Consider the following 24099-nt stretch of genomic DNA (forward strand, 5'->3'; position numbering starts at 1 on the left):
GACGTTGTACGTCGATCCTTCGAAGCATGTTTTAAAAAAACAATACATATCGCAGTAAAGCAGTGTACCAGAGCTTGATTAGTTTTGCCATCATCACGTGATCAGTGACGTCCGAAGCTTCATTTTTGCCTATACCCACGTGACTGCTTCAAACTTTGATTCAAAGATTTAAACACCCTCATGGCTTAGTAAAGTGTATAGCAAGAGATTAGGTGTCGATTACACATTTCTGGGGTTTCAAAGCACTGAACCTGTCCCACAGTCCAGTAATTATATTAAAATACAATAGTAATTTATGGTAAAAAGGTTTTGAACCATAGTAAAGTGTATTAGTGTATTGTTTACAACTATCTTTAAAGAAAGCCCCTGCATATCAAAGTATAGTGTTTAACGGAGGCCAGCTGGCGAGTGCAGCCCAAAAGCATCACTTACAAAGCCTCCTCCTAGAGCATTTGCCTCCCATGCAGGAATCGCTAGTTCGATCCCCGTAAATGTAAATAGTTTTAAATACTTTGGATTTTACTACGGTCACCGGTGGTGTAATGTAACATACCTTATGTGTAAAAACTACAGTAATTGAGCAATTAGTTTATATTACTGTTGTTGTATTACTACATGAATGAGTTGGTCAGTTGTGAACATTTGACATTATGGCAGCACAGTGCTTTCCCACACTTTCACCAGAAGAGGTCCTCATCGAGCTCTGATTTAGAAAGCTTTGAGTAACGAACCTTTTTCCGATACAATTGGGTCGAGCGCTTCACTGGTTCAGAAAGCTTCATTTCACCATAACTAAGCAACACTTTATCAGTGGAAGGAACAAACTGTGTTGAATAAATGCTCTCTTTAGCCAAAAATGTCTTCTCTGTCATTGTCCACCCTGTCACAAATCCCTCCTTGACAGGGTGGACAAATTGTAATTGACACTTTATTTATTAAATATTTTACTGTTAATTAGTGAATGTTTTTATGTTATAACACTTATACACACACACACATACTGTCCCATATATGCGATACATGAGAGGACAAGACAAACCTTTTGGCAATATCTGTCTCAGTCTAAATAAAGGATATCCTTTTAAAGTCTATATAATGAAGCTCATTGACTGTTTAAAATAAAACTACAGCCCTGAGTATTTGTACATTTATGTGAACATCTGTAATCTAATTATTTACCTTATTCGAAAAAAAAAAAACATTTCCTTCACTCCTCCAATATAAAGATTTACATTCATTAGCAAATTTAATTTGAAGGACAATAAGTGTTTATTTTCCCATTCATTTGCATATTGATAAAAGCTAATTGATAACAGAAGAGGTGGCATGGTGGCTCAGTGGTTTGCAGTATTGGTGAAAACAGAAGCTGAGTTCTTAAACGTTTACAATCCTTTTATATGAACCCTTTAATATTTCTTGTTGTACCTGTTGTTGTTTTTTTCTCCATATTTAGTTCACTAAATAAAGCCTTTTTCCATCCTGTCATGCCAATGTCCACCCTGTCAAATTGTTTTCCACCATCATGTTCAAGTTTTAGGAAAATTAACAAATAGTTTATAACCTCAGCAAAACATTTTGTGTGATTTATTAATTAACCAGGGCCAGTTAATATTATTTGAAAGTTTGGCAAAATATTTTAGATCTTGGGTTTTATTTTGAAAAGAATGTGCAACGATTGCATATTTTATTTGGAAATCAATGTTTTGTCCATTATTATAAATAGACTTTTTCCATAATCTATTAAGTTGGGTTGGTAAAAGGACACATGACCTTTCTGAAAATATACATTTAATAATCACACTGCAATGAAGATATAGCCTACTTTTTACTTTGAATTTGTCCATGACAGGGTTTACACAATTTGAGGTTTGTTTACTGTTTTCTGCTTGCAGATTATTTGTAAATAGTGCAGCTTGACCAACATTCATTTCTTACAGCCTAAGGTCTAATTAATGCAACAACTAATTACAGTCTAAGGTCTAATTAATACAACAACTATTTGGTGAAATTAAAAATCCTAAACTTTTTATTTTTTATTATGAAGTCTCAAAGGCACTTTATAGTGATTATAACCCTAAAAACGTTTTTCAATGTTGTCTTAAAATCCACTTTAAACACTAAATATCTGTGTCTGTGTGTGTGTGTGTGTGAGAGAGAGAGAGAGAGAGAGAGAGTGTGTGTGTGTATAGTTAAAAACGAGGGGAAATGTATCAGTAAGTCATGACAGCAACAGTAAGGGGCAAAAAAGCTAAACAAAAGAAAGGACTTTTATTTTGCCCGTTGCGTGTGACGTCATAAGGCTGCGCCGCTCTTGCTCTGGATTCTGCTGGAGAAAGGTTTGTTTTAAAACGTTTAAATAAATATAAAGCGATTGATTAAAGTTTCAGGTTTTCATTCGATGCTAAATTATGTATGCATTATGTATTTTGACCCTTTATACAACGAAGTACTATTTTACTTAAAGTAATGAGGGCTATTGTTTGAATAAAGCAACAGAAATGTGAGTAATAACTGTTTACTATAGGTTTCATTTATTACATAGCGTAATGTCATTCCATTCTAAGTAAACATCACTATATAAGACATGGAGTATTAGTTTTAATCAGCTCATGTTTCTTGCTTGTAGTTGACTCCCATATAAAGAAACTGCTGAAGCAAGTGTTGAAGAGAAGTTATTTTGTTTCTGTTCATTGTTTTGTTAATTTTAAACAGGATAAAGTGTCCAAACACAGAGAAAAACTCCTGCTGAAGCGACTGATCTCCACACTGTTATAAAGATGGCGTTTATTAAAGAGGAGAGTGAAGATGTGAAGATTGAAGAAACATTCACAGTCAAACAGGAAGATCTGCAGGAACAAACAGGTTGGTTTTCATTCTCAAAGACCAACTCAGTCATTTGATCCTCATTCAGATATATTTTAATAATAAGAATACTAAATTAAATCCATCTTGCAGCCCTGAGTGTGCTGCCTAGTTCTCCTAAATGCACATAAGCACTCATTGAAAGACAGAATGAGTTTCTTTTCTGTTACTTGTTCTCATTTATTTTGTCATTCTTTTATGTATAAATCACTGAAAAATTGTACATTTTCTCAATCAGGAGCAAACACATTGGCCAGGACCACAGACATGTTAAAAAGTTTACCTTGGATTATAACGTATCTGCCATTTTTAATTAAACACATTTGACTCCAAAACAAACTGTACATTCTTATGTATGAGTACAGCAACGCCCCTACTTTGCTATTGAAGTTAGAATAATATATTTGTGTATAGCCTCCTCTATTAAGTTTAGAATAGTCTTTTTTCAACAGATGTGTCTCCTGTAAATATACAATATCAGATTTTAACTTAAGATATGCGAACACCTTGTTTCGTTTCACTTGGTGATTTAGCCCCCGCACATTTCAACTGGTAAAGTTTGTCTTTACTCCACCCATGTTATGGAGGGCTGTCGAAAACATTTATCAGAAACATACGAAAGTTATCTGTGGGTTTTGTATGTAGGGGGGTGTGGGGGAGAGAGAGGAAAGAAAAAAAAGAGAGCGAAAAAAGAAAAAAGTGTGATCGCACATACACTTATAAAGATGAAACAACACAATATTGAAACTTTGTGTGTAAACTTGCACACACATCCAGCTTCTCCCATTCTTAGCTAGCTGACCATGTGGGACCTCGCATATAATAAAACAAAACAATTTGAACAGGTCTTGATGTTTTACTACAAAGCTACCCCATTATTGACTAAATATACTTTAAAACTAGACAACATGTGCTATAGTGGTCATTTAAAAGTTAACCGGAGAGTGACATTAACATTTGTATTGTTTTTGACAGCCCAGTGTACTGTCGTGATTGCCTTCTTTTCTATGGCTGTCTTCAAAATATCCTTTTTTTTCCCGAAAAAGTAGTGGCATCGAATCTTGAGAGTGGCGGTTCCTTGTTGTCCACTGGTTTGCTGCATAGAGTGTGGTGTGCTCGGTCTAGAAGTGGAGTCTTCTCAATGTTAAGGGTATCTTTCAGGAGGCCGGCTACAAATTCCGTCACTTGTCTGCCGTGCTCCCATCCTTCTTTATCTCCTGAAATGTGGAGATTTAAGCGGCGAGACCTCTCCTCAAGATCCTCGATTCAGTCTCTTAGCAGGGCCAGCTCCTCAAATCAAATCACTTTTATTGTCACATCATCAGCAGCACGTGTGATATGATGAATGAAACGCTGAAGTGCTGGCTCCAGACAGTACAAAATACATATAGTGCAAATACAACGACTGTGCAAAATACAGACAAAACAACAACAAAAAAAAAACAGGACAATGTAAAATTGACAACGATATGTACAATGAATAGGTGACCTCATAGTTGTAGGCAGTATTGTTTCAAGTATGGATTGGTTAAAGTGCAGTGCATGCTACATATTGATGGTGTGCAGTGAGGGGTATGGAAGAGTCTGTGGGGTGTGTAAAGTGTTCATCAGCCTGATAGTCTGAGGGAAGAAGCTTTCCTTCAGCCGGCTGGTGCGTGACCGGATGCTGCAGAACAGTCTGCCTGAGGGTAGCAGAGAGAAAAGTCTATGGCTTGGGTGGCTGGAGTCGCTGATGATTCTCTTGGCTTTCCTCATGCACTGCCTGGTGTAGATGTCCTGGAGGGAGGGAAGCTCACCTCCTACTACGCGTCCAGCAGTTCGCACAATCCTTTGTAGGCCTTTGCGATTGCTGCTGGTGCTATTTCCATACCAGGTGGTGATACAGCCAGACAGGATGCTCTCCACAGTGCAGGTGTAGAATGAGTGGAGGATGTGGAGGCGTCTTGCCATCTTGATAAGAAGCTTTTTCACGAAACTCTCTTTTTACGCTAGTAAGAGAGTCGGAGTATCCACCCAACAAAGACTCCAGACCAGTCACTTGCTCTTCCGCTGCTTCCACTCTGGTGTTAATGTGCTTCAATAGCTTGAAGCACCACACTGTTATCACTCGCTAGAGGCGTCTCTTTCTTAGATGCAGCTTGCTCTTCTGGGTTAGCATTAGCATGGTGGCTAGTAGCGGTTTCCGCCTTCCTACAGTTGCTTAGGTTTTTATTCATCCTGATTCAAGTTGAGTAATGCTTATTTTCCAGTATAGGTAGGTTTAAGATAACAGTATTTAGGATCAGAGCAATATTAAATGAAATTTTGAGTTTTACTTAACAACGCGGTTGAGGGCGTCGACGAACTCTGTCGACTGCAAGATGAAGGCTTTCGGCAGCTGACTCCATGCCAGCGAGATAAATCGGTAAGGTCATCTTTGGTGATGCACTCGTTCACAGACATCGCAAGCACTTCAGTAACAAGACGGTGATCTTTGCTCCGTTGCTTTAATAGGTACTTGCGCTTTTTGTTTCTCACAGCCAGTTGTAAAGTTTACATTGCTCGTCTCGACCTGGTTTCTCTACTCGTTTCCGCGCACTGCAACAGTTCAAGGCCCCATTTACACGTTTTGCTATGGTTACACTATCTGTCCACACTACGCCGAGTACCGAAAACGGAGTGTTATGGAAACGCTGGAGAGGCCGTTTTCATTTTAAAACACTGCTGCTCCATTTCAGTGTGGATGGGGGAAAACGGAGACATCTGAAAACAGAGGCGGGGCAGCAGACGTTCGCCTCTCTGAAGTTCAGACTTAGCAATTTTGTTATGGAAAACAGACTCCTGAGGACATGTCGGTTAATCTCAAAAGGAAAAAGTGTATTTTATAACCTTATTTAAATCATCCTGTATATGTACGTTGTATATCTTAACAAAAAAATGAAAACATGATTTAAGGAACTACTATTTTCGTTTTGATATTAACAACTTAACAGACAGCAGAAATGTTGAGGCGTTGTGCAGCATATATGAGTGTCATCTTCACTGTATGCATATTTATAACAAAACAGAGCCTATAACATAAATGTCTCCTTTTAGTCTCATTGAAACATACCCTCTTTTGCTGTATATCAGTTTTAATAATCAACAATGGCCATTATAAAAGTATAATGTACAATAAGTCTATACATTTATAGAAAATAAAGGAAAGCAATAAGTTATTATACAGCATGTACATGATTACATTAATTATTAACTTATTGTACTGGCCTCACTAAGGCTGGCTGCTTAGTTATCCAGTCAGGATCCATCCTTTTCCCATCCTTTATTTCTTTTTACTTGTAAAAACTGTGAAACACAAATAAATAGCTTTTACATTCACATAACTCTTGCACAGTATGCTTTATCTTTAAGCAGCCACGTCAACTCAATGAATTCTGTTGACATTAACAATCAATTATACAAACTAATAACATTCTTGGGCAGAAAACCCATTGTATTAATGTAATCATACAACAAAAATAACACTTACAGGGTATTGCCCTCTTTAAACATCACTTTTAGCACGTTTTGCTCGTCGAAAGAAGCTGCTGAATAACCTTCCATGCCACATGTCTTTGCTGAACTAAAATGAAACCAAAACCCAAAACTTAAGGCAATAACTTCAGCTACCAACATCAACCACTAGATGTCGCCTTAACGCCATAGAAACATATCTATTATGAAAAACATACATTGCCGTCCAGTCAATACTATCAACTGTGTTTATGGTTTTCTTAGACCATAAGACTTATCTTTGCGCTCAGCCATAAAACACGTTACCTGAGAACAAGTAATAGATTCAAAAGAGCAAGGTCAGGGAATATGTGGTTAGATATAGACAGCAAGATGAATTAAATATCACGTTTAGCAAATATAGTGAGATTAGATCCAGCGGTAGATTCTTGATTAACAATCTGACGAGCACAGCTCTCATCTGGGTAGATATGCTGCAGCGCATGCCAGAGGGTGTGTGTGTGGTCACGTGATGTGCGTTTTCACCGTTTTAATGTAGACGGAGAGCTGTTCAGAAACGCTGGGTGAAATGCTAGTGTGGACGCGGATCGTATTCATTCTAAAACACCATTTAAAAAACTAAAACGTAGTAGTGTAAACAGGGCCCAAATCTCTTCCGCACACCACATAATGCTGACCTCTTCAACTCCTCCTCTTCCTTTATACTCTCACCCATTTTCTTTTTGCCATCCCATGGGTGAAGACTGACTAAACAATGTTGACTGTCATCACAGAAAACACCAACAATTATAAATGCTGAAAGGCTTTGCAATCAAAAAATGTTGTTATAATAGAGGCCAATGGAGAAAAAACAGCCAAGAATATAACGAAAAGGGAGTAACTTTGCCCAGAGTTTGTGTGATCTGATTTATTTTACATTTAATGTGTATCAAAATTATAGTGTGTGTAGCCAATGTTTCCAGTGTCTTTTTACTTTTCAGCTCTTGTTGAGTTTTTAAGAATTAATGTTTTGTTTGGTTAATTATTATTACTATTATTTCAGACCTAATTGAAGAGAATGAGGGGAGTAAAGAGGAGGATCATCATGTCAAAATTGAGGAAAAAACTAATTTACAGACTAATGGTATTTTGAAAAGAAGAGACAAGAAACATTTCACCTGCACTCAGTGTGGAAAGAGTTTTGGAAGAAAAGGTGATCTTAAGATTCACATGAGGATTCACACTGGAGAGAAACCATTCACATGCACTCAGTGTGGGAAAAGTTTTACCCGCTCATCACACCTTAATCTACATATGAGGATCCACACTGGAGAGAAACCATTCACATGCCCTCAGTGTGGGAAGAGTTTTTACTGCTCATCACACCTTAATCAACACATGAGGATCCACACTGGAGAGAAACCATTCACATGCCCTCAGTGTGGGAAGAGTTTCAGCTACTCATCATCCCTTAATCTACACATGAGGATCCACACTGGAGAGAAACCATTCACATGCACTCAGTGTGGGAGGAGTTTCAGATGCTCATCACACCTTAATGAACACATGATGATACACACTGGAGAGAAACCATTCACATGCGCTCAGTGTGGGAAGAGTTTCAGCCAACCATCATCCCTTAATCAACACACGAGGATCCACACTAGACAGAAACAATTTACTTGCACTTAAGTCATGGTCACACTGGACTTTTATCCCCATAGGCTTTCATTCATGCACGCGGGAATGCATCAGACCGTAACGCAAGTTTGTGCGTCAAGTTTCACAGTTCATTGCCTTGCAAAGTTCAAGCTTGGTGAACTCTGACCTGTGAAATCGCACCACTTGATTGTGTGAGACCAATCGTAGATCAAAACATGACCTCTCTGGATAGAAATGAAAAGTATGGAATAATCGCTCACTTTTTTTAATGTCTAATTATCTAGACGCACAAAAAAATATCAATTTGCTAAAATATTATTAAAATGTTACAAATTGCATCCAAACACATCTACAGCTAGCCCAAAAGGTTGATCACATGACAAATAAGTCATAAATAGAATACTATGAAGGAGAAAATAATAATTCAATGTTAATTGTTTAATTACTCTTTTGTCTATAGGTATTTTTGTCTTTTTACTCCGCTCATCTCTTCAAATCAGTCACATATGATCTTAACCAATGTACCGACAGGAGCCATGATTAGTTCACCTTTCGAGTCTTCTGGTTCTTGAGTTGTTCGTTCATCACGTGACGGCATGTAAAGAGACATGACTCGAAAAATGAACAGAACTAATCTCTTTCTGGCTCTAAATGCATTTAGATTGGCTAGGATGCAAATTATTGGCTAGGCTTTAGTCTTTCATTTGGTGAATGTACAACTCAAACCTGATAGAGGACTTAAAAAAATGAACTAATCTTCTCCCGCACTACACAACGTGTTCCCCTTCGGGTGGTGTACTCCTATGATATTAGTGGATTTGATTTTAGGAAAATCCACGAATTGGGAGGATTTGGTTCAGAAGCCGCTTGTCTGAAAGAGTATTGAACGGGCCAATGAATGCTAATGAATTGGCAGCGTAAGCTTGCGCAGGTGTGCTTCATTGCCAATTAACCCAGCATATAAGCACACGTGGAGCAAGCAGACGACATCCTTTTCGCTTCAGAGATTTTTCGGATCGAGTCGATGAGGGTTCCTCCTGCTGTGATCCAGCGATTCTGAACGAACGGGAGCATTCTCCCGGTCCAGAGTGTGTACACGCAGCGGCAGACGGTCGTGCTGGGTTTCTCCCTTGCCTGGCGTTCTTTGTGTCCAGTCCTCCAGAGGGGTGTGTATAAAGTTGCAACTTCACAAAGAGAGCAACACAATCGTGCAGTACATTCTATCAGGATGGCGGTCCGACTGTGCGTTTCTGGATGCGGTGGTTTTCTGTCCTCAGATGATGGGCACGGGCACTGCATTGCATGCCTGGTGGGTCCAGCAAGTTAATGTGGTGCTCGCGGGCAGTTCATGTCGTCATTGCGATGCCATGACTGTTGCGCAGTAAAGATCACGGCTAGCCTTTGCAAAAGGGCAAACCACCCCAGTTGTCCCCTGCTCTGCAGCGGGCACTCAGGCAGATCTCAGGATTTCAGCGAGAGATAATCCGTCGCCCGCGGTTCGCGGACTTAGCGTCCCTTCGGCTCGTGGGCATCCGCATACTCAATTTCTCGACGACTGGCTGATTTTTGCACACTCTCGGAGCAATTGATTATGCACAGAGACAAAGTGCCCCGGCACTTCCACCTGTTGGGGTTTCAGGTCAACCGAGAAAAGAGCAAACTCGCCCCCATGCAGAGGATCTCTTCTCTCGTGCTGGAGCTGGACTCAGTCACCATGGCTGTGCGCCTCTCCGGAGAGCGCGCTCAGCTGATGCTGTACTGTCTGAGTGAGCTCAACAGCAAAAGAGTGGTCCCACTGAAACTATTTCAGAGGCTCCTGGGACATATGGCATCCGCAACCACTTCACGCCGCTTGGATTACTCCATATGAGACCACTCCAGCACTGGCGTCACGATCGAGTCCCCAGACGCGCATGGCACACGCAGGCACCTAGTCCCTGTTACTGCGCTGTGTCGCCACGCCCTCAGCCCTGGGAGCGACCCCTCTTTCCTACAGGCCTGAGTGCCTTTAGGACAGGCGTCCAGTCTTGTTGTCATTTCAACAGATGCCTCCAACACGGGCTGAGGGGCTGTGTGTTGCGGGCATGCAGCTGCGGACCTGTGGAAAGGAACCCAGTTGCATTGGCATATCGCCTGGAGCTCTTGGCAGTGTTCCTCGTTCTCCACCGTTTTTTTTCGTCCTGACCAGCACGGCGGCGGTGGCATATATCAACCGCTTGGGGGGTATTCGCTCTCGCCGCATGTCTCAGCTTGCCCGCCGTCTGCTCCTCTGGAGTCATCCGCGGCTGAAATCGCAGCCGATGCGCTCTCACGGCGGCCTTTATGTCCTGGAGAATGGAGAATCCACCCCGAGTCTGTTCAGCTGATATGGGCGCGATTCGGGGAAGCCCAGATCGATCTGTTGCTTCCTCCGAGATCGCTCATTGCCAGTTGTTTTTTTTGTCAGAGCTCTCCCTCCTCGCGATGGCCCTCCCCTGGCAGCTCCTACTCTCTCAGGGACAGGGCCCATCGGGCACCCTCGCCGATCTTTGGAACCTCCGGGTGGTCCTTAGACGCTAGGAAGACTTAGGTAACCTACCGATTGCGGTGGCTAATACTGTCACTCGGGCTAGAGCCCCCTCCCCGAGCGCGCCTATGCCCTGAAGTGGAGTCTATTCACTGAATGGTGCGTCTCTCGCTGAGAAGACCCCCGTAATTTGCCAGATCAGCGTTGTGCTTTCTTTATGCCAAGAGAAGCTGGAGAGCAGGCTGTCGCCCTCCACACTCAAGGTTATGTGGCTGCCATCTCCGCTCTCATGACGCGGTGGCTGGCAGCACCGTGGGAACACATAACCTCATCATCCGGTTCCTCAGGGGCGCTAGGTGAATTTTTCCACCCCGCCCCCCTCTCATGCCCTCTTAGAGATCCCTTCGATCTTCGACTCTCTGCTGGTTGCGTTGATATCGATTACTTTTTCGGTCAGTGACTCGTGCCTGTAATTGGGCTGGCTTCTCTCACGTCCTGAGACCCCACCCGCGATATGTGCCCAAGGTTCCTACCACTCCGTTTATAACCAGGTAGTGAGCCTGCAAGCGCTGCCCTCGGAGGAGGCAGACCCAGCCCTTTCTTTTTTTTGTCCAGTTCGCGCCTCATGGATTTATCTGGACCGCTCTCTGAGTTTAGATCATCCAAGGAGCTCTTCGTCTGTTATGGCGGTCGGCAGCAGGGAAGTGCCGTATTGAAACTAAGATTCCCACTGGATTGTGGATGCCATTCTCTCGCTTCAGAGCCGAGGTGAGCCGTGTCCCCCGAGAGTGCGTGCGCACTCCACTCGGAGCATTGCATCCTCTTGGGCGTGTGCACGCGGCGCCTCTCTAACAGACATCTGTAGAGCTGTGGGCTGGGCGACACCCAACACATTTGCAAGGTTTTACAATCTGCGAGTGGAGCCGGTTTCCTCAAGGGTATTAGGTAACCCTTGGTGATTGAGGAAACAACTCGGTGAAGGTGTTAAAACACGCTTGCTGCACCATTCTCCCTAACTCGGAGATATGTGCGCCTTTTTATCTGTCAGTAAAGTTCCCCGTCAGGTGAGCCCTGCATATTCCTCTGAGGCCTACAGCACTGACTCAGCAGAGGAGTCACTTGCTGGCCCACTATGTTGCTGGCCCGCTATGCGTGATCCCCTTTAGGTGATCCCATATGCCTATTCTGCTACGGTTCAGTCCCCCCTCTCGGGTGGACCCGTGTCTTCCCTCTCTGCTAACCACCTTCTTATTCGCACTCCCCCTTCTTAGGGCTAGTCCATGTGTAATTTGCCATCTTATCTCCCCCATTGGGTGCGGATGGTCTCCGCAGCGTCCCTATCGTATGCGTATTTTCCTATCGTATTTCCTAGAATTATCTAGACGCTCGAGACTGCCAAAAAAATATACCTAAATCCGTAAAACTTTCTTTGAAGTGGGATAAGTTAGGGACAGGGACACGTTGGAGGACCTCGCCTCCCATGGTGTGGGTGTGTCATGCTTGCTTGACTATCCTCTCATCGAAGGCGTTAGTAAGGTGCAGTCATTATGGCGTTTTCCATAGTTCTCCCAATTCGTGGATTTTCCTAAAATCAAATCCACTAATAGCATTGGAGTTCCCCACCCGAAGGGGAACGCTCAGGTTACGGAAGTAACCCTCGTTCCCCGAGGAGGGGAATGGAAATGCTATTTACCATCGCCATAATGACTGTCCCTTAGCTGTTAGCAAAGGATCTTCAGCTTAAAAAGGATGGCGTCTGCTTGCTCCACGTGTGCTTATATGCTGGGTTAATTGGCAATGAAGCACCCCTGTGCAAGCTTAGGCTGCCAATTCATTGGCATTCATTGAACCGAATACTCCCAACTCGTGGATTTTCCTAAAATCAAATCCACTAATAGGATTGGAGTTCGCCTCCTCGGTGAACGAGGGTTACTTCCGTAATCTGAGCATTCATGCACGTTGAATGAATGAATGAATCACTTAGTTCATTCGAGTCATTCTTTCATTTGTCACATAACGTGAAAGAAAGCATAAGAAATAAGTTATTTAATAAATCAAATTGTCTTTGTGAACCATTTTGTAACATGATGCTGCAGGCATTAAAAACTTAAACACTGTTTAAATGTTGTTTATTGTTTTATTATTTTTTTTCCAGAAAAGCTTTATAACAAAACAGATTACTTTAAATCACTATAACAAAAAACAATCAAAAGAAAAACAAAATAGTGCACATCAAGCTAGGCTTTTTACTAAATAAAATCAAGTAAACTTTAAATTAAATAACACGTATGTGCCTTTAAAGCTTTATATCAACTCTTCCCAATAGATGTTTTTTATGAAACAGCAATTTAAGTGAAATATAATACAGATAAAAAATGCAAAAGCCACAGAGCCTAATTAGCTTAACAAATAGGCTTTCGATAGGCTGAGAATGATTCTTCTTTCTGATGATTTGAAGCGGTTCTTTTGTCTTTACTTGTTGGTCACAGGATAATAGCTTCTGCTAAATGAGTAAATGCAAATGCAATCATTCTTTCTACAAATATAAGACCAGTACATAAAGTCTGCATAAAAAAACATTATTAAACAAAAATGCGGTATAAGTGAACCAATTACAAATCACTAGTAATTGTAGAATTTGATTAATTTATCATAAAGCCTAGCTTAGTGTTTGTTTTCTGATAGCAAGGCAGCAAATAGACAAAACAATACATATATATATATATATATATATATATATATATATATATATATATATATATATATATATATATATATATATATTAGTGCTGTCAATCGATTAAAAAAATTAACTAATTAATAGCCCTTTTAAAAAAAAATACTCTTGATTAGTAGCGATTAATTGCACTTAAGATTTAAGACTTGTAATTTTGCCATTTCGAATGTAAAATTAATGTAAACGCAAGACAAATACTATTGAAATTCAAAATATAATTCATTATTAGAATTTTTGTTTAACTTGTAACACAGATTTCTTCACGTAAACAACATATCCACAATAAACCATCAAGATCCTGGCTTGACAGACATATTTATTACAGAAATAAAAGCACAGGCATGTTAATGCCATTTGAATTTCAAAACGATCAATGCCAATAAAGAAAACATTGATTTCCATGTTGGATTCTATGTGAACTGCAAAAAAAAAAAGCCAAAATACAAGTATTACAGATATGGAAAATAATAATAATAATAATAATAATAATAATAATAAAGTATTGAATACAAACAATTGCACTCACTGCAGGGCTGGACTGGGATAAAAAAAATCGGCCCTGGCATTTTGGGCCAGAGCAGCTCACTACATCGATCAAAATGCTCCTCATCTGTGCAGGCCCTTGAATATGTTTACCAATTCCCATTCTATAAAAGCACAAAAGCCATATATAAGAAATAACGAGAGTTGACAAATTAAAAACTTAACTTTTTAAAAATTATTATATAAAATTATAATCCACACTGGAAATGAGGGTGCCTGTGTGTTTTGAGGGAGTCTAATAAATAATGAACATAACAAAAACTGCCTGCTGACGTACACAGTTAATGTTGATTAATAAAACAAAGATAAATAACAAAAGCAATGTGTCAGAGACCCTAAAAAATGTTTAACTCAACAATCAAACATTGCTAAAAGATTTTACATTGTCAATCAAATGAACTTAAACAATTGAAAAATACAACAAATATTTGTTTCTGCCCGAACTATAAAACTAAATGTAAAAAAAAAGTTGCTTAATTTGCAAATTAGTTTGGTCATGTATAAATATAATTCTAACCATATTGTATAAATATTATTGTCACTATAAGCCTACATCATGCTGACAATCAAAAACACAATGTCATGATATCTCATGCGACTGTCTTCTGACCGAGTGCATCTTAAAATACATGACTGACACTCCTCATAGAGCTTGAGAAGCAGACATTCTTTATCATTTGTAAAATAAAGACTTGCAGATTAAGGAAACAGCATAGTAGGAAGTTGCCGTGGGCCATGGTGTAGATTAAAAGTAAAAAAAAAGTATATTTAGGCTATATGGACTAGATTGGTAACTAGATAGAATAGATAGGAATACATTGATCTGTGCTCCGCTGCAGAGCGCAGACGCGAAAGTCAAATGCCTGCTCTCCGCTTTTGCTCTCCCTCGGACCCGCGCGTAAGAAACAGGCGTGACTATCGACTATTCTGACAAATACACACCAACGTTACACAGAGCCCAACATGGAAGTTTGTGATTGGGTCAGCCCAATGTCAATAAAGAAAAGAACCAATGGGCTGCGGATTATGTCACACGGCCGCTCTGTCCGGAAAAGAAATATCTTACTTTCAGAGCATGACAGCTCAAAGGATTGTCAATCACTTAAAGAGAAAAACATGACAATCTGCTAAGTGTTTTATGGGCCGATCAGATCATAAGAAGATGATCAGCCCGGCCCAAAAAGTACGTCGACCCAGCGGGAAACTGCCTGGTCTGCCCCTGGCTACAACAGGAAAAAAAAAAAAACTTTGTTAATTGCGTAAATTTTTTTAAGCGCGTTAATTATTTCAAATTAATCACATGCGTTAACGCTTTAATTTTGACAGCACTAATATATATATATATATATATATATATATATATATATATATATATATATATATATATATATAGCCGAATCAAAATCAATAAGAGGAAATAAAATAATTTTAAAAATAGTACCCTTGGTTGTTGCAACTGAGCCTAATGTGTTTCTATTCTGGTTCTGCTAAAACTATTTAAAAAAAAAAACTAAACAATAAAAAACAGTAAGTGAACAATATTAATTATTATTAACATTATTATTATTTTTTAGGCCTACAGTAGCTCTGAAACAATCATGCAAACCAGATGCTGCTCGCAAATGGCTATCTTTGCTCAGCATCAGGCACACAACAGCAAGATGCAACCAAACTAACTTTTATGATCAATTATGTAAGAAACTCTGAAAACTGGACTGACATGGTTGCTATTTACTATAACTTCTATCTTAAGTGGCTTTGACACAATTTACATTGTAAAAGCATTAGATAAATAAAGATGAAGTGAATCTGCTTAAATGTGTACACATTAATGGACCAAACATAATATGATCTGATTTATTTTACATTTAATGTGCATCAAAGTTACAGTGTGTGTAGCCAATGTTTCCTGTGTCTTTTCACTTTTTAGCTTTTGATGAGAGTCTTTAAGACTTAATGAAAACTAACTTTTATTTATTTATTTCAGACCTAATTGAAGAGAATGAGGGGAGTATAAAGGAGGAACATCATGTCAAAATTGAGGAAAAAGCTAATTTACAGACTGATGGTATTGTAAAAAGAAGAGACAAGAATTGTTTCACCTGCACCTGCACTCAGTGTAAAAAGAGTTTGACAAGCAAAAGCAAACTTAAGATTCAGAAACCATTAACATGCACTCAATGTGGGAAAAGTTTCAGCCAATCATCACACCTTAATCAACACATGATGATCCACACTGGAGAGAAACCATTCACATGCACTCAGTGTGGGAAGAGTTTCAGCCAATCATCATCCCTTAATCGACACAGAAGGATCCACACTGGAGAGAAACCATTCACATGCACTCAATGCAGGAAGAGTTTTAACTGCTCTTTACACCTTAATCTACACATGAGGATCCACACTGGAGAGAAACCATTCAAATGCAGTCAGTGTGGGAAGAGTTTCAGCCAATCATCACAACTTAATAGGCACATGATGATCCACACTGGAGAGAAACCATTCACCTGCACTCAGTGTGGGAAGAGTTTTACCTGCTCATCAGACCTTAATAAACACAAGAGGATTCACACTGGAGAGAAACCATTCACATGCACACAGTGTGGGAAGAGTTTTAACCGCTCATCAAACCTTAATCAACACATGAGGATCCACACTGGAGAGAAACCATTCACATGCACTCAGTGTAGGAAGAGTTTCAGCCACTCATCATCCCTTAATCAACACATGAGGATACACACTGGAGAGAAACCATTCACATGCACTCAGTGTGGGAAGAGTTTTAGCAAATTATCATCTATTAATAAACACATGATTAGCCACACTGGAGAGATACCATTCACTTGCACTTAGGCCGCAGTCACACTGGACTTTTCTTCCCATAGACTTCTATTCATATGCATGCAAATGTGTTAGACCGCAAACGCAAGCTCATGCATCAAGTTTCACAATTTACTGCGTTGCAAATTTTAAGGTTGGTGAACTCTGACCTGCGAAAATGCATCATTTGACTGTGTGAGACCAATCTAAGATCAAAACATGACCTTTCTGGACAGAAATGTAAAATATGGATCAATCGCTCACTTTTCAATGTCTAATCATCTTGTTTAAATCCGCCCCTTTTCGCAGCGCCATACAACAGAATTTTACATGCTTAAACTCCAGTTCAAGCACAGCTTCTATCTGGGAAGAGTTCCAGCACCTCATCATACCTTATTAACAAATGAAAACCCACACTGGAGAGAAACCATTCACATGCACTTGTAACACTTCCCAGAATGCAGTAATGAACTCACACTGGGCTGTTGCACAATTAAGATGATTGTTTTATTCTGAAAAACATAAATTAATTGTTTTAGTAGCGGCATTTGTGTTTTGGATGCATCAACTCTCACTCTCTAATTCTCTCGAGACTTTGCATATGTATCAAACAGTACTATTTTTAAAATTACATTAGTATTATGTATTCAGTACACATTACTTTGAACAGCAACTTAATAAACAACATCCGTGACCTCACATGAAGCCATGCTACACGTGCATAACATGGTGAATTTAAACATATACATGCTTCACTCACTTCTTCACACATGCTGGGAACTATAACCATACAAAACATTAACACACTTATTCTCTCATATTTCTCACCAGCTTACCTGAAAAACATGAATTATTTGATTTAATAGTGGCACTTGTGTTTAGCATGCATCGACTCTCACTCTCTAATTCTCTCGAGATTTAGTGAGTTCCGTATTGCACCTCACCACATTACTCTACCGCCACCTGCTGGCGTAATCTAAAACTGCACTCTTTTATCACGATATCTAGCCAGTGTCAGAAGCAATCTGGTGCTAAATCCTTCTGATTTACATTTTCTTTGTAATGCAATATATTTACTCATTGCGTTACACACTCAGTGTGGGAAGAGTTTCAAACGATCAGCAAACCTTAATGAACACATGAAGATCCACACTGCTGTGAAAGAGTATATGTGCTTGAGTGTGAGAAGACCTTTTATTACATTTCCGAAATTGAAACTGCACCAGACGATTCACACTGTGACAAGAGGTTTAATCAGTTAACACATTTAAAAACTGAAGAGGATTCACACTGGAGAGAAACCGTGCAGATCTGATCAGTGTCTACAAAGTTTCGTTAATTCAGCACATATTAAGAAACACATAGACAAAAAGTTTCACACATGACATGAATGCAGCAAAACATTTTCTCATGTGCACAGGATGTTTCATGTCTAAATAATGTTTGAAAAGGCTGAGTGACGCTATACTGTTTTCCAACACTCCTACACTGCAGTAGGTGGGGTTGTAAATGTGTTGTGCTTCTCGCGTTTTAACGTAAACACAATGATGGCGGCTGAGAAAAGAACAGTTTCATAAACATCTGGCAAACAGTATCTCTGCATCTTAGTTTCTTTGCAAGTGATTGTACAGGTCCGGATATATCTGTTCTCTACTCTCCAGTGTATTCATGTAGCTAGTGTTTTGCATGTTCTCTGTCTGACTACCTGAATAAGAAACAAATCACTTAGAAGACACTGCACATCAAAGAAGGTGAAGCTCCAGGATGGTTAGTTTGCTGTATTGCCTCAAGTTTAGAAACCCCATTCAATTGTCCTATGTTGCAGCTTTTATTAGTACAGTTTCTTTACTTTTAGGTTCAAGATTCTTTCTAGTTTACTACATTTACTTTTTTTGAGTAGAATACAAAATTGATGAATATTGTATGATTTAGGCAGAGCGACAGGTATTGGGTTTTACAATATTAATACACTGTGTAATACACTGTGTTGATCCCAAGACTCCAGATTTGCATTACTTGTAATGTGTATTGCATATTGTAATGTGAGTGCGGACCGTCGGGGGAGACGGGAGGGGGGACAAGCATGCTTTGGCCCGGTTTGAGGCAACTGTACATAGTGTAAGTACGCCCTGAGATGGCCACTGTTTTGTAGTCAAGCACCATGGTTTCTGACTTGAGGTGCTGTTTATTTCCCTGCCATGTCACACTCTTTAAAATTTCTATTAACATTTCAATTAAAACATTGTTTACCAGCCGTGGCCACACTTCATTATCAATGTATAGTTTGTCTAAAGCAGGGATATATTCAGTCAGCGCAGTCACCCCTCCATAGTAAAAAAGCAACATTTTGTGTCTGTCGGTTTTGTTTACTTGCGGGAGTTTATTGGCATTTTCCCGCACGTGTATTCTGACTTATCAATAAGCAGTTTAGGAAATATGTTCAACAACATATGGCCAATGAGAGATGTGGATTTTGTCAGGTGACTGCATCTTGGTTCTTTTTTAACTGGCTCAGACCAAAGCTAGTGTGGTGTAAAAACGACCCAAAGATGGCAGAAAATGCATCTATGTATCATTTTGCCCTTAGTCCGGACCAAATGAACCGAATTATAGATGTGGAAGCACCCTAAATCCCTGTTGCCAACTAATTTCAACGAAAAGGCGATAAGCTCTGCCCGAAAAGTCGCTAGATTACACCATACGTTAATTTGCATATTACTGACGTCATCACGTTCTACCATTTCTGTTTGTTTAACAGCCTATGGTATTTATATTTGCACTACGCTTTGTGTAAGCATGTCAATTTAACTAAATGTATTGCTGTTTGAATACAGTATATCATTATAAATGTGTAGTGAATTTGCAGTAATCTCTCAGACGTAATAAACTTAGACAAGTTCTGAAACTCTTACTTAAAACATTTGTAATTGTGAACATGAAAAGAATAAACGGCTCTATTGCGCAACTTTATAAATATGCATGATATCTTCCAAGACCTGTTACAGTGTTCAGACGGCAGAGAGACGAAATTACATGTTGTGTTACCAAAACAAAAGTGTTGCTTTTATAATTTGCTGCAGTGAAGGTTTTGTTTTCATTTTCTAAGGAACATTTTTTTTTTACCCGCAAGCTTTTTTCATCTGGAAATGGTGAGATCTGGATTTGCTGGTCGTCTCCTCTTAATAAGGATGCGGCTCTAGTTGGTGTTGATTGTCCTGTCTCTACAGATTTGGTAGGTGAGCGACCAGTGATCTTTGTTTATTCAGATGGCAAAGTTAGTTCATACTGAACTAACTATTACACAGAGTGTAAACATGTTAGCACCACAATCAAACTTACCGTCGTGTAGGATTTTCAACGCATTTTATGACAGGAATAACACACATGGCTTTCTGACGCTACCTGCCAAGTGCATTTAAGTTTCCGGTAAATGTGGATTTTTTTTTTCTCTCATTCGCCGTGCGGTAACAAACATTGCATAAAAAATACATGCTTAGAGCAGTTCCTCAAATCAAATATCTCGTTTGTCACGAGGGGCATGAATGAAATTCCTTAATGAAAAAAGCCAAACTGCAGTTAAAGTCCACCATTTAATAATTTGTTAAATAATTTGATTACTGATGTCCATGTAAACACTGTCACTGTCTTTCTCCCGTGTGTGTTTTGCCTCTGTGAAAATTAGTGCGTGCCCAAACTGACACTACCATTTTTATGGATATTTTTAAATGCCCCCCTCTTTTGCTCCTCCGACACTCCGACAACCGGAAATACCGGCCGCTCCGCGGGGGCGCGGTTCTCAGGCGTTTTGCTCATACTTATGGACCACTAGCTGCAGCGGCTGCTGGTTTATAATAAACAGAACACACCACTCTCAATAACAGTTGAACATTTATTAATATTTTCACAAACATACAAATAGATTAACATACTTTTATCACACATAACCATGCTTTACTACGTTTAAAACAAAACCAACCAGTTGTACTATAACCATGGCTGAACTACTATGCAATAAAGATTTTAAAAACAAAGTCCATTGCAGCATTTATATTAAGACCATAGGGATATTTACAAGTACTTCAAAACATGTACACTAAGGGTGACTATAGTTTTACTACAGTAAAACCACAAATAACTTGTGTAAGCACATTTTATAATGCTTATAAGCGTTATATATAATTTCTTATATGGTGTTTAAGAAAATGTATGTTTTCCAAGATTATAATTTTAAAATATAATACCAGTCATGTGTTCAGTCTCTAAAAGACTTTATTCAGGGAGTTACAATAATAAAAGAGTACACAAACACAAAATAAATACCAAGCAGACAACATTTACAGTAGTAAATAAAAATCATACGTATTAAAATAGTTTTTTGATAAAATCGTATTGAAGTCTGTAGTCATGTGTACAATTTTTATAAATGGCATTCAACAATTTGAAATCTCCTCTAAACTAATAATACATCAATTATATAAAATAACAATACTTTCACAGAGATAGTTAATTTTTCAAGCAAACTCTAATGCACGACACAAAACAGATTTTGTCATTATATACATATATATATATATATATATATATATATATATATATATATATATATATATATATACACATATATATATAAACTGTTTGTAGATTATGTACAATGTTCAAAGAAAACAGACAAAATAAAAAGAAATAACTTGTCATTTAGTTTTGTTTTATCTTGTGGAATGTTTTCTTCACATAAAAGGGTTTATATAGGTGGAATAAAAAGTGTGTCGCCGTTCTCTAAATTGTTCTTGTATGTTGTCTTTATCTTTAGTCTTCACAAGTGAGGCTGGACCCAAACCGGGACTGCAGTAGCCAAATCTAATCCTTGTAGTGGGAACCCTAAAATAAAATAAGAAACCAAAAGGAGAAAGATTAGCATTGCAGCAGTTCATATTACCTCAAACAATTATTATTTGTTTCATGACATACAACTGGAGTATGTGTTACGCTAGTCTCGCTTTTTTTTTGTCTGTCCCTCGGTCTCGCTGCACATGAAAAAGGTGATAGAGCTTTCTGTGTTGCGGCCTCAAGGCTCTTGAACAGTCTCCCTCTGAACATCGGGATTGCTACTTCATTGATTGCTTTCAAATTTAACTTAAGGACTTATTTTTACTCTCTTGCCTTTGAGTGACAAATGCATGTTATTTTTTATTTGTATTTTAATATTACTTTTAAACATACATTTTCTTGTATTTTTAATACTAGTTTTTTAATTTTATTGTGTAGTTTATTTAATATAAAGTACTTGGATCAACTACGGTTGTGTAAAATTGTGCTCTATAAATAAAGTTTGCCTTGGCTAGAGTAGCAAAAAAGCTTAACAAAAAAGACTTTTATTTTGGCGTGGCTGATGACGTCATCAGGCGGCGCCGCTACAGCGTGGTGATTCAACTGGAGAAAGGTTTGCTTTAAAAGTTTTACAGATATAACCCGATTTAAAGTTCTAAAGTTTTAGGTTTTTTATATATGGTGCTAAATTATGTTCCTGCTGTTGGAAATATTATTTTAACCTTTTATACAACGTAGTACTATTTTATTCTCAATAATCAAGGGCTATTGTTTGAATAATGGAACAGAAAAGTGTGTAATAAGTGTTTTGATGAAACGTTTTACCCGATTTCTTTTTGTTAATTACGCTCGTTAAAATAAACTGTTGAAGAGAAGTTATTTTGCTTCATTGTTTTATTTATTTTAAACAGGACATTTTTATTGTTTTGTTCATTTTAAACAGGATAAAGTGTCCAAACACAGAGAAAAACTCCTGCTGAAGCGACTGATCTCCACACTATTATAAAGATGGCGTTTATTAAAGTGGAGAGTGAAGATGTGAAGATTGAAGAAACATTCACAGTCAAACAGGAAGATCTGCAGGAACAAACAGGTTGGTTTTCATTCTCAAACACCAACTCAGTCATTTGATTCTCATTCAGATATATCTTAATAATAAAAATACTAAATTAAATCCATCTTGCAGCCCTGAGTGTGCTGCCTAGTTCTCCTAAACGCACATAAGCACTCATTGAAAGACAGGAATGAGTTTCTTTCTTGTTACTTTTTCTCGTGTCTTTTGTCATTATTTTTATGTATTATTAGTCTCCCATTTTCTCTACTTTCTTAAGGTTATTGCTTTTCTTGTTCTCCTGCTGTTTGTGAAGCATCCTTGAGCACCGGCGCTTTATAAAATAAATTTAAAAGGTTTAACTGAGCTGACAATATTTGACTGACAGTGTTCTCATAAAAGATATCTGCTATTACAGTGATAGTGTTGGCTTAGTACTTTCCATTTGCATACGTCAAGTCGATCACAATTCCCTTTTTTCATCAACTTCTTTATGAGTTTAAACTTATTTGTAGTTGTTGTTACTAGGTCTTACAGATAGTGTCTGAGTTAGAACTACATCATTATTATACTAACTAATTACCAGGGCTATTGTGTTTAAACAGGGTTTCCACGGCGTCATAAAATGTCTTAAGATCCAAAATCAAACAAAATTTCAAATCTTTCGCTACAAATATCTAAAATACATATAAAGAATTATTATTTATTTATTCTTGTAATATATATAATAAATTTTTTCATTTATTTTTTAATGGGGCAAATAAAAATCTTTTCCATCTGGACCATTTGAAAAATTATTTAGCTTTAGCCCTTTATGGGTCTAAAATTTCATTCATAATAGTCTTAAAAATTTCATTAAAAAAATTTGCAGAAACCCTGGTTTACAGTTTGTCAAATGATGTGGACGCCCCAATATTAAATAAGCTGAATGAAATGGACACTACAATAATTGTTATAAAACATTGTACAGTATTCTAAGCTATAATATGTTGCTGTGGGATGACGTGAGACAAAACAAACTAATTATAGTGGAACAATAATGTTTGGCATTGCACTGACTGCAACTGGCCAACAAACTAGTCTAAAAATGACTTTTTCTGCTTAAGAAATGGATTACAGCATGCTGATGATATGCAAACATTAGAGTGTAAAGTTCGTCAGTATTGACCAAATTCTTCATGTACCAGCAGGCGTCGCCATTGGAATCTTTTTGCTTGAGACTTTTTTTTAAAGAATTTATTTTTAGATCCTTAAAACAGGGTTATTCTGCTTAGGTATGCTTAGGTAACCATTTTCAAGGTACACCACAGTACAACAGTATATGTAAGGTTTTTTTTTTACATTTTGTTATAAGTTTTTCAGGACAACAGTATCTGCAGCAAAAAAAGATATCCATAGATGCCATTTTAAATGGTAAAGAAATCTGTGTTTCTGAAACGAATGATTCATTTGAATGATTCAGCCTGACATGTTTACTGCTCCATAATACTTTCTCCCCGGTTTCACAAACAAGGTTTAAGGCTAATCAAGATTAAATTGTATGTTTGAGCGGTCTCAACTCAAAATAACTTTCTGTGAGATAAAATACATGAGTTTATTTTTTTTCTCCAGGTGCACACC

General features: G+C 38.4%; 2 protein-coding genes across 9 annotated transcripts in view; both read left to right on the top strand.

The window, feature by feature from the left end:
- LOC137489472 (uncharacterized) overlaps nt 1–24099 on the top strand; it is a 205072-nt gene that overhangs the window by 74885 nt on the left and 106088 nt on the right. The gene's annotated exons all lie outside the window — the stretch shown is intronic.
- The window catches only part of LOC137489913 (uncharacterized), a 31065-nt gene continuing 9252 nt past the window's right edge, over nt 2287–24099 (top strand). Inside the window, exons 1-3 of one of the 5 annotated variants that reach the window (XM_073947745.1) lie at nt 2287–2336; nt 2713–2862; nt 15769–18853. In XM_073947745.1, the coding sequence (XP_073803846.1) occupies nt 2778–2862; nt 15769–16634 (951 nt within the window). In that variant the 5' untranslated portion in view covers nt 2287–2336; nt 2713–2777 and the 3' untranslated portion in view covers nt 16635–18853. Of the gene's footprint in view, nt 2337–2712; nt 2863–7396; nt 12619–15768; nt 18854–21985; nt 22042–22371; nt 22522–24099 lie in introns of those variants that run through there. The other 4 variants (XM_068217935.2, XM_073947744.1, XM_073947746.1 and 1 more) reach the window with 4 other exon arrangements.

Source organism: Danio rerio, chromosome 4 (genome assembly GCF_049306965.1).
Source record: "Danio rerio strain Tuebingen ecotype United States chromosome 4, GRCz12tu, whole genome shotgun sequence".
In the NCBI taxonomy this organism is placed as follows: domain Eukaryota; kingdom Metazoa; phylum Chordata; class Actinopteri; order Cypriniformes; family Danionidae; genus Danio; species Danio rerio.